At 36.0% G+C, this 10,588-nt stretch overlaps 2 protein-coding genes and 1 long non-coding RNA gene across 3 annotated transcripts; 1 reads left to right on the top strand and 2 right to left on the bottom strand.

The window, feature by feature from the left end:
- Positions 1-2,023: 2,023 nt before the first annotated feature.
- LOC131171457 (uncharacterized) lies at positions 2,024-5,413 on the bottom strand. The gene is made up of 2 exons (XM_058131588.1): positions 3,243-5,413; positions 2,024-2,363 (listed from the first exon to the last, which is right to left on the bottom strand). Exon 1 carries the CDS (start codon positions 5,089-5,091, stop codon positions 4,291-4,293), a length of 801 nt encoding a protein of 266 aa, XP_057987571.1. The 5' UTR covers positions 5,092-5,413; the 3' UTR covers positions 2,024-2,363; positions 3,243-4,290.
- A 20-nt stretch (positions 5,414-5,433) lies between these two features.
- On the top strand, positions 5,434-6,563 carry LOC110667109 (uncharacterized). Its single transcript, XR_002497250.2, has 2 exons — positions 5,434-5,889; positions 6,164-6,563. It is a non-coding gene; the product is annotated as an uncharacterized LOC110667109 (long non-coding RNA).
- A 998-nt stretch (positions 6,564-7,561) lies between these two features.
- LOC110667108 (laccase-3) lies at positions 7,562-10,115 on the bottom strand. Its single transcript, XM_021827835.2, has 6 exons — positions 9,958-10,115; positions 9,710-9,861; positions 9,359-9,603; positions 9,147-9,275; positions 8,086-9,045; positions 7,562-8,001 (listed from the first exon to the last, which is right to left on the bottom strand). The coding sequence occupies exons 1-6, from the start codon at positions 10,075-10,077 to the stop codon at positions 7,871-7,873; spliced, it is 1,737 nt and encodes a 578-aa protein (XP_021683527.1). The 5' UTR covers positions 10,078-10,115; the 3' UTR covers positions 7,562-7,870.
- Positions 10,116-10,588: the final 473 nt, after the last annotated feature.

The raw sequence follows: 10,588 nt of genomic DNA, 5'->3' as shown, positions 1-10,588 counted from the left end.
GTGTAATTTTATGTCTATTTTCATCCCCAATTGGTACCATATCAATTAGACTTGTAAAATTTCAATTTTGGTCATTCAAAGTTGACTTGGTCATGCTGCCAGCAGCATGACCATACAACCTCCGAATTTGGCTTCCATTCCAACAATTCAAACACAACTCATTTGGTCACAATTGACCATTTTTCACTTCCCAATAGGTCAAACACACAATTTACTCACTTCTTCAAATTTTTGCTTCAAAACCCTAAGTCCCACAACCCTAACTCACTTAATTTGTTACATTATACTAATTCCAACCATACAAACACAATTCCTCAACCCATTCAAGCTTTCTAACATATTTTATCCAATCAAACTCATGCAATTCTCACCCCTACATAAGTTGGACGAATTTTCTTTTGGTCTTCTAGAGATATTTTCTTTTCATTTCAAGTATATTTCTAGGTTAATTAAGCTATGAACATAACTAAATCAACTAACAAATCAAGTTTAGTTTACTAACCTTGTGTACAGATTTTTCTTCTCCCTTCTCTTCAAGTTTTCTTTTCTTTCTTTCCCTTAGATCTTGTTTTCTAGTTGCCCAAACAAGTCTTCTATATGGTAGACTATTTTTTTGTGGTGGGATTTTTAGTTCTTCAAGCTCACAATAGAGCTTTCATGGTGGTTTTGTGAGGGAGAGAAGAGAGTGACGTTTTTGGGAGAAGATGAAGATGACTTTTTGTTTTTTTTTTTTTCTTTCTTTTCTTTTCTCTAATTTAACTTATGGAAGACCACAAAAATCTAAATTAATAATTAACTTAATTAATTTATTTTATGACATCATGCATGAGGTCATGCATGATGTCATCATCTTTTTACTTTTTCATTTTTCTCTTTTTTTTTCTATTTTTCTATTAGTTCTTTAATTTAATTCTGGATTCTAAAATTTTCTTTTCTCCGATTTTATTTGACAGTTAGGTCAGGAGGCAGCTCTCGGGGTCAATTGACCAAATTGCCCCTCGCCGGTTCATCCCGGTTTGCAAATAATTCTATATTTCTTCCGGCTCCCTGACCTAATTATTTGACTGGCTTAATAGTACTTTTTCGTAATTTTCTCTTTTCCACTGTGTTCATAAGGATCCTAAGGACCGCGGCGTCACATTTTACGGTTCGAAATTTGAGTTTAAAATGACTTCGCAGTCGTTCCCGAGGAGTTCACCCATCGCTGTGACTCTCGGCTCGTTTAACTTCTTATGTTCTATTTTTCTTATTTATACTTAACTAATTGAACATTACTAATTATTTGTGTTTATGGCTTCTCTAGTTGACTTAAGTGTGGTTCTAATCCCTTAATTGTCTGGACCGACACCGGTCACCGGAACAGTGAAATATACCAGGCTATACAATTAGGGGTGTTACATTGGTAACACCGATTTTTATCTGTTTCTCAATTTTTCGTTTTTCTTTATACTAATTTATTAATTTTTCTTTGATATTTTTGTCAATTACATTTCAATAAACCTTTAATTATGTCCCAAAATTTAATTCGAGGGTTCCCCGCGGTCCTGGGGTTAACAATTACCTTTGCCGTAACTTCCCGGTGCGGTCGCCCATCGCTACGGTGCTAAATCGTTTAACCTAGCTTTATTTTCTCTCTTTTTTTTAATTTTTCTTGTATTTTCTTTTTATTTATTTCATCATTATATGTCTGTTTATTATCACTGAAATGTACTTCCAGACATCCTGACTTGTCCGGACAGACATTAGGTCACCGGAGCAGCAGAATGTACGGATTACGTACAGTGAGAATGTTACATAAACTATTTTCAAATAGTAAAAATTATCTCCCACGCTTATTAATAGAACTTAACCATATCTTTGCCCTTCATTTTGTGTCTATGTAACAAATATACTTCATGGAAATATTTTCTACATTATGCTTGACGTTAAAAATAAGAAAGCTACTCTGAAAGTCTATTCCACATGTTGTTTAAGTCAAATTTTTTAAAATGGAAATTTTGTAAAAATTTTAGTAGGATCAAACTAAAGAGTTGAACAACTTGAATAATTAGGGGAAATGAGTCAATTAAGAATAACATAACATATCACGGCTAACTTGAAAAGTAAATTGAACAGTATTTATTGTGATTAGTAATGTTGTCTCACTCAACCCGGGATGTGAGACTTCCTGGAGTAAATAACTAGTTAGTACATTTGAATGCAACATTGATACATCCATCTCCACCCAGGCTGGTCGCATAAGTTTTGGGGCAGTCCTTCAAAACTCTAATGGTTTAGTGATGTCAGGCTACCTAGGGCATCTCACTGATTTCTTCCCCCATGTCGAAGAAGTTCTAGCTTTTCAAGAGGCTTTTACATAAATCCTGCAAGGACGGCATGGAGATGTTATGCTGAAGACTATACTGTTATGCTCTTTGCAGTTGAAGACAAATCAAACGGTGGAATCATTGTTTCTAAGTGTAAAGCCCTTTTGTAATAAGGTGTTATTTTATCCCTTCATTGGATTAAGAGGCCAGTGAATATGATAGCTCATAATTTGGCTAGGATATTATATTTTCCTTAAATTATATGTATATATATATAAGTTGAACCAACTTGATTTGGCTTTCTTTTCTAATTAGTTTGGATTATTTCAATTTTAAGAATTTTTTAATGGAATCTATTGATACACAACTTAGTCTTACCCTTTTCATTTTTATTTAATTTTTTCTCTAGAGCACTGTCCTCTTCCTATCAGCCATGTCTAGACGGTTCAAAGGACGTCATATTGACTCTTTGACCAGCAATTCTCCTCCTTTCATTCCTCTAGCTAATAGGGTGCAAACGGCCATTTTAATTTTGAATCAAATTAAATTAAAATAAAATAAGTATAAATTTAACTGAAATTAATTTTAAAATATTAAATCAAATCAAAATAAATCAATTTTATTCGATCAAGTGAATCGGTTCCTCTGATGCATTCCCTGTCAGAATCTCAAATTTCAAAATTTTACAGAGAATTCATAATGAAAAACAAAGAGAAAAATATAGATAAAATCCAAACCTAAAATTCATGCCCAACATGGCTAAAGTTAAAACATTCACAGAGAATTCATACCCACTGTGGCCAAAGTTCAAACCTCACAATTCATAAAAGAAATGAAAAACACATAAGAAAAAATGAATAAAAAACAACTCAAAGACAAATTAAAAATAAAAAATCACAAACCAATTATAAACCCAAATACTCAATCCCAACTCACTTCCAAACGGTGAGCCAGCAAGGGCGAAGCTAGACTCGGCGTGAAGACGACCGGAGGTGAAAGAGTCTCGACTGGAGGATGTAGGCGATGGCGAGGCTCAACTGGAGACAAGCCTGCTCACCGTCTCTTTTTGGTAGCAGCACCATCTAAAAGTGGATATATGGGGTTTTAAACTTGAATTTTTTATGATAGTGATAGCGAGCTTCTGCATCAAGATCAAGGGTCATTAGGTGGATGCAGATGAGATAGTTCGAAGATGAGGAGGCTTGATGTGCTTGATTGAGTCTCTATTACTGCAGTCGGTTAAGGGGAATAAATTTAAAAAAAAAAATGAGAAGAAGAAGAAGAAGAAGAAGAAGAAGAAGAAGAAGAAGAAGAAGAAGAGAGGCCTATTAAATGGCTAAAGTATTTAAGAAGCGAGGAGGGTGAAAATATCACATTTATATTGTTATGGATTTTTACAGAAACAGAACACACAGAGAAAATAGAGAGAATTCATGAGGGAGAAGAACACAATTCACAATATCATTCAAGATGAAAATCTGGATTACAACCATAGCTCATATAGCCAGCTCAAAATAAAGACTCGTAACCATCTTTCCTAAACCCAAGTAAAGCATGGCACGTGTCCTGACTACTTCAACAATTTTAGCTGGCATATTCTCGTATCAATACTTCCCCCTTCAGATTCCTTGTCCTCAAGGAATGCAGGAAACTGAGCTCTCAACTCATCTGCACATTTCTAGGAAGCATCAACTGGGGAAAAAAAAATCTTCAATGAATGAGGAGCAGATTTGCAGCATTATTAATGCTTGAGAACAGGCATGTTGAGATTCTTGAATAAACCAATATGATCCATAATTGAAATGTTTTTATAGCTTTTATATATTTTTTATACAGCAAATTCACGCGCCCATAAAATTTCTTCCTCTGCCTTTTCCATCTCTCAAACTCATCTTCTTTAAGGGTGATGTAATCATGGTCACTCAAATCAAAGTCAACACAGTTCTCATAATTCCTGTATTTTTCATGAGCACCCAAATCAAACTCACCATAATTCCCATAGTTCATGTACTGTTTTTTTCCCACCAACTCTCTTTTTGTGCTGGTCAGTTTTTTTAGTAACAAGAACATATGCTTTACCTTCATAAACCTTAACAGATTTAGGAAGAGAACTTCCATTGATACTCTTCTCACCTTTGAAATTTTCATGATGCTCCAATTTTGGATTTCTTGGAGGTACACCAGGTAGTTTTGGTAACTGAATGATGGGTATTGGCAAAAGATCAAATTTGTCTGCAGAAACCGAGAGCTTAGGAAAATTAGATTGGAGATTGGATGGAGTGGAAGGAGGGAATGAAGCAGTAACAAAGATTGTGGGTTTAGTATCTGGATTGACATTATTCTTGATTGTTGCCACAGTTACCTCTTGCAACCTAGCCAGTGAATAAGCCTCTGAAAGTGTCCTTGGCTTAAACATCTTCACTACCAATTGCAATTCATCAACCAGTCCAGAGAGGAAAAAATTCAATGCTTTCTCTTCTTGAATTCTAGCTTTTGAATACAACTGGTTTAAGGAATTCCAATAATCTTGCAAGGTAAATTCTTGTTTCAAATTCTTTAAATCCTCTAATGGATCTTCCCTTGCTTTTGTGAATTCACCTTGAGTTATATTATTGACGATATTCATATTGCGAAAACTTATACCAGTAAGCAACGCTTTAATTTCTTCCAAAGCTTCTTGATGTCGTTGCTCTGCTTCCTTTTGCAAAACCTCCTGTCGTTGTTCTAATTCTTGCATCATGACAGTGAATTTTTGTAGAAAATCTTGTGATTTCATATCTTCCATCCTGGCTAAGGATCTAGCAGCTCTGTTTGTAACCAAGAAAAGACGGAAAGAAAAACAGATTGAGAGAGGAGAATGAGAATGACCAAGAAAGAAGAATAGGCAAGAAGAGAAAGGAATGAAAAGATCAGAAAGAATAGAGGAGAATTTAGAAGAACCCTAGGTTCGAGAAAAGAGGAAACGGAAAGGAAGAATAGCAGCAGCAAAATCCATGGCCGAGGGTCATTTGCTCTGATACCATTGTTATGGATTTTTACAGAAACAGAACACACAGAGAAAATAGAGAGAATTCATGAGGGAGAAGAACACAATTCACAATATCATTCAAGATGAAAATCTGGATTACAACCATAACTCATATAGCCAGCTCAAAATAAAGACTCGTAACCATCTTTCCTAAACCCAAGTAAAGCATGGCACGTGTCCTGACTACTTCAACAATTTTAGCTGGCATATTCTCGTATCATATATACACTTGTTTGGATGATTGAAATTATTTAAAATGGATAGCCTTTAATCTGTGTTAATAGAAAAAATAAAATAAACTGAATTGATTTTTATAAAAATAAAATCGAATCAATGGAATTATTAAATAAATCGAATTGAAATTTTTAATTCGAATAATTCGGTTTAAACCGAATTTTGCTCAGCCCATCCTCCTCCACGCATCCAGTTTCGGGCAGTCCCACCGCTGCCGCCAACCAGCCATAACAAAGAAAAAAATCCCTTATTTCAACCACTTGAAATTATTTACTTCAATTCTATAATTTTTGATTAAGTGATTTTTGCCAATTAATAAAGGTATTTTCTTTCTTTCTTCTCCAATTCTTAGGGTCTTTGTTTTTCTTTTTTTTTTTGTTTTTTTTGTTTTTTTTTTGTTTTTTTTTTTTTTAATTCCAGTTTTAGTTTACAACCATGGACGACGATGTTTCAAAGTCGTTTCGGCGAATGTCAAGCCCAACTCGTCAGGTTGCTCCGAGAATGTCTGCTGCTCTCGCAAGCAGCGATAATCGAACTCAGGTGTGAAAAAAAAAAAAAATTAATCCTTTTTTGTCAATTTTCTGTTAATTTTCAGGCAACCATCGCTCGACTTGAATCCTTCGAAAACGATTATGTGGGGATGGAAATGGTGGAAAGTAATTATGATGATAAGGAGGCTTCCCTCGATGATGATGATGATGATGATGATGGTCTCCTCCATTTTATTCTATCTTTTTTTTTTTTAATCTATTTTCTTTTCGAATTTTTCTGTGAATTGATACATCTAAGCTTTAATCTTCAGTGTTTTTCTTAGTACGAGATGTGGAATTTTTTATTTCAATCATTTAATTTTTGTTAGAATTTTTTTACTGTTCATTTAGTCTATATAATTTGCGTCTGTAGATTTTATCGTTGGAATGATCAATGTCCAAGAAGCTACATTCTGATTATTTATTTATTTATTCTTTTAATCTCCCTTTCACTTCTCTTCAAAATGGTTAATTGAGAATGTTATAGACTGCTTGATTAAACTTTCAGACTTGGGTTTTGCATTATTGATTATCGATATTTTTTTAACGGGAAGAGATCAATCTTTTCCATCTTTTATAATTTCTTCTTAGTTTTTAACCATGGGTTAGAGGTGATTCAGAGGCATTCCTTGTCAAAATCAATATTGGTCACATTTTTTATGTTTTTCCTCCCTATCTTTCCCAAAAATATATTTGATCTCTTATTGCAGGATATCTACAAAAGAAGCACACAAAAGCAAAAGTGCTCGAGAATGCTAGGGAAGCCCCAAAAAATTTTCTATTTAGCTTGTCAAAATACTCATTCCACAAAACAGGCAAATTTGGAATCTTTGCCTCCGTATGTTCCATCCTATTTGAAGGCATCATTAGGACATCCAAGATCCACCCGCCGCTGGCATTTCTGCACTGTTTGTGGAGTTGCTTCCAATTATACATGTGTTACATGCGGGATGCGCTTTTGTGCAGTCCATTGCTAGACCATACATGATGATACTCATTGTCTGAAATTTGTTGCCTAATTGATGAGTTTTTAGAAACAGCTTGACCCTATAATTACTGCACTAGGCTGGATCAGTCAGTTAAAATTTCATGTGATTAAAAGCATTTGGACCATTATTTGTCCGCAAACTAATCTTAATCCAATTGGTGAAATCCATCTGGTTTGTAGCTGTCCAGAGTTGTTTGCTTATTTATTTAGTAATCAGTATATTACTTGTTGACCAACATTGTTTCTGCATGTTCCATGTTGCTGTGCTTATTATAAGTAAATATCTTTCCAGTTTTCATATTATGATTGTAATGATCTATGAAAATCAGTTTTGGTCATACATCTAATTAGTCTTTAATTCCAGTCTTGTTAACCAACGAAATGAATAGTCATCTGTTCCTAGACACTAGTGCAACATTTGCTAGCACTTCTTCAGTTGCAGGTGATATTCCTCAAGTACATACACACTAGATGATTCCTGGAATTTTGTAGAATCTGAGTCACCAACAGAAAACTACAAAGGTATAGATATTCCAACTTATTACAATGATAAATTGTTTCATAATTCCAAATGCGATACATGGATTCAGGAGACATATCAAATTAACTGCTTAACGCAACACTGTCGACTTTGGATGACCCGCGGAAATTAAAGGAAGGAAAACATAAAATCCTTTGAATCAAGATTAAGGTATACAAATACTTGCATCTAAGGAATGCCTTCGGAAATAATAATATTCAATGAGTAGAATCAATTGTTGGTAATCCTTTGTTGGTGACACTCTTAACACTGGGGTAGATCTAGCGGCGGGGGTTGTATGGATTGCAGCTGCCCAACTCCGTTCTCAACCAGGAAGGACATGGCCAAACCCCAATTAAGATGGGAATCTAAGTGACAGTGCAGTAGCCAAATTCCTGTTCCATACCAGAGTGAGTGAATGAGAGGTACAGCATTAGTGATGTAGAATATTTGTTGGAATATAAATTTCAGCGGGTTACCTGGATTATCAGCAACGAACCGGATGGCCACCCAACCCCCTGGAGGGGTGCCAATGGTGTTCCTAAGTGGTGGGTCAATGAGGTTGAACTTGGCCGTATCTGTTGCTGCGTTGAAGTTGCCAAAGCCCATCCCAACAACAGCGAAATGATAACCATGGAGATGCATTGGGTGGTCCTCAGTTGTGACAATACTGGTATCCTGAAACACAAGTTGTACTTTGGAACCATATTTGAGCTTGTAAAGCTTAGTTCCTGGAACAGGTTGCCATAGCCCTCGGCTCACATTTCCTGTGTAATCAAATTGCAAAGGAGGAACAGGTGGAAAATCTGTGGTGAAGATGCCAGGTTGACCTTGGTAGTAAGCTTGCATTAAGGAGTTTCGTCTTGGGAGTGCAAAGGACACATTGTTGATACTGGCAGTAAATCGAGTTCCATTTGGACCCTGGCAACGGGGGCTGTTGGGGTTGGTGCAGTTGATGAGTCCTAATCCCACTGTGAAAAAAAGGTTCTCATCAATCTGAGTGGGCACTTTCACCTGGGAAGGACTCCTTAGTTGAGCAGTGAAAGCAGTTGCAGTGTTTGTGTCGTTGTATGCTGGTAGTTGGGGGAGGATCGGTGGTGGTGAGGACTTCCCTTTCTTGGCATTACAAGGAGCATATTTGTATTCCAAGATAGCTGTTGTGGTGGTATTATCAAATGCTGCATTCTGGGCTGTGTTATAGGCATGCGCAGCCATGTAGTAACGACCTGGGGTTTGATCAGCTGTGATGAGGACATTAGTTGTCTGACCTGGAGCTATCATGATCACTGAGGTTGTAAAAGGCTTGGTGTAGGCAGCATCAACAGAAACCACTGTTAATCTGTGATCAGCCACCGCAAAGAAGAGTTCTTGGTTCAAAGCAGAGTTGATGATTCTCAGGAGAATCGTCTCACCGGAATCCACGGGGAATCTCACAGTTTCTGCATTGCCAAAGCCATAGTAAAAGAGATTATGCTTCTATCATTCGCATGGCCACATACAGATAGTGAAATCTGAATTACAGCAAGCAGATCTGGAAAACCTTTGCTGGAGCATCTGTAGAGATCTCCAGGTTGACCGTTGATGGTATAAGCATCAGAAACATTTGGTGCTGCTCCTGTGAAGGTTGCCTGCTTCAGGACATCCATAGGATTCCTGTCCCACCACTCCCCTGTCAATCATCATCATAATCAGTGTTTTCCCTTTGTCACTTGATAATCTTATTAGTTTAGATGGAAATGAAAAATGCATTACCAAGAAGAATTGGAATTTCTCTCTTGGGCATTGGGAATGGATATGTAGAACCCAATTTAGGATAGATTATGAGAGCTCCATACACAGTGGCTCTAAGCCATTTACTGTGAGCATGCCACCATAAGGTCCCCTCTTGGTTTTGAATAGTGAACCTGTATGTGTAGCTCCTTCCTGGTAGGATTGGACACTGAGTCACATATTCAGGACCATCTGCCCATGGATTTCTAAGTTGCCTTACTCCATGCCTGATAAAATAATAGTACACAACAATTATCTTAATTGAAAACATTTAACATATACACATGATTATGCGATTTTTGTTGCAAATATATATCTAAAATATATAATTACCAGTGAAGGGTGATATTGTATCGAGCATTATTAATTGCTTTGATCACAAGAGTATCTCCATCTCTCACTTCCAATGTTGGTCCTGGGAATTGTCCATTCACTGTAATTGTGTCATGGGTTCTGCACAGCCTCTTCACTGGCTTGGCTTGAATCTATTTCAGTTAAATAAACAAGAAAGCAAAGAATAATTCATCACACAGAAGATAGCACACAAACGCATAATAAGCAGAAGATATACATATACATACAACAAACTCATGGTAATGAGTTTCAGCTTGAGAGGCAGTAGTTAGAAAACCCAAGAGCATGAAAATGCCAAGAAATATGCAAAAGGGCAATCTTCTGAAACTTGAGTTTTGTGTCTCCATTGTTGTCTTAGCCTTGGTTGAAGAAGTTTTATGGTATGATCAATGGAACATTAGCTATTTATACTTAAGATGAAGATGGAAAAGACAGAAATTTTTAAATTTATTATTATTATTTTTTTTTTGTTTACTTCTGTAGCAAATAGGTTTAGAGTCAACAGAGAGATTTATAATATAGGACTACTTAGTCTAACCATAAAGAGGATTTGGTGCACCCACTAGCCTATAAGTTTTGATAAAACAAATGAAGATTCTGTACAACGAAGTAGCAGAGTTGGAAACCAATCAATCATATAATCTCTGTTGTTGGGCAGTTGCAGTGTAAATAATAATAATAATAATAATAATAATAATAATAATAATAATAAAACAAATAAATTATGCTTGGCCTCTTATCTCATATCGCCTGCTTATAAATCTTTAGTCCCCTTTATAATCTACTAGCCCTTCTGATCTTAGCACTTAAGTCTTAAGGATAGGCTTAATTTCTAATTTGCTATCAAAGCCTAATCCC

This window comes from Hevea brasiliensis, chromosome 12, assembly GCF_030052815.1.
Source record: "Hevea brasiliensis isolate MT/VB/25A 57/8 chromosome 12, ASM3005281v1, whole genome shotgun sequence".
NCBI lineage: Eukaryota > Viridiplantae > Streptophyta > Magnoliopsida > Malpighiales > Euphorbiaceae > Hevea > Hevea brasiliensis.
This window is presented reverse-complemented; position numbering and strand designations above follow the sequence as displayed.

Coding starts and splice junctions, on each gene's coding strand:
- LOC110667108 (XM_021827835.2), bottom strand. CDS start 10,077: ATGGAGACACAAAACTCAAGTTTCAGAAGATTGCCCTTTTGCATATTT. Junction 9,862..9,957: donor CTCATTACCATGAGTTTGTT/GTATGTATATGT, acceptor TAACTGAAATAG/ATTCAAGCCAAGCCAGTGAA. Junction 9,046..9,146: donor CTACAGATGCTCCAGCAAAG/GTTTTCCAGATC, acceptor TTGGCAATGCAG/AAACTGTGAGATTCCCCGTG.
- LOC131171457 (XM_058131588.1), bottom strand. CDS start 5,091: ATGGAAGATATGAAATCACAAGATTTTCTACAAAAATTCACTGTCATG.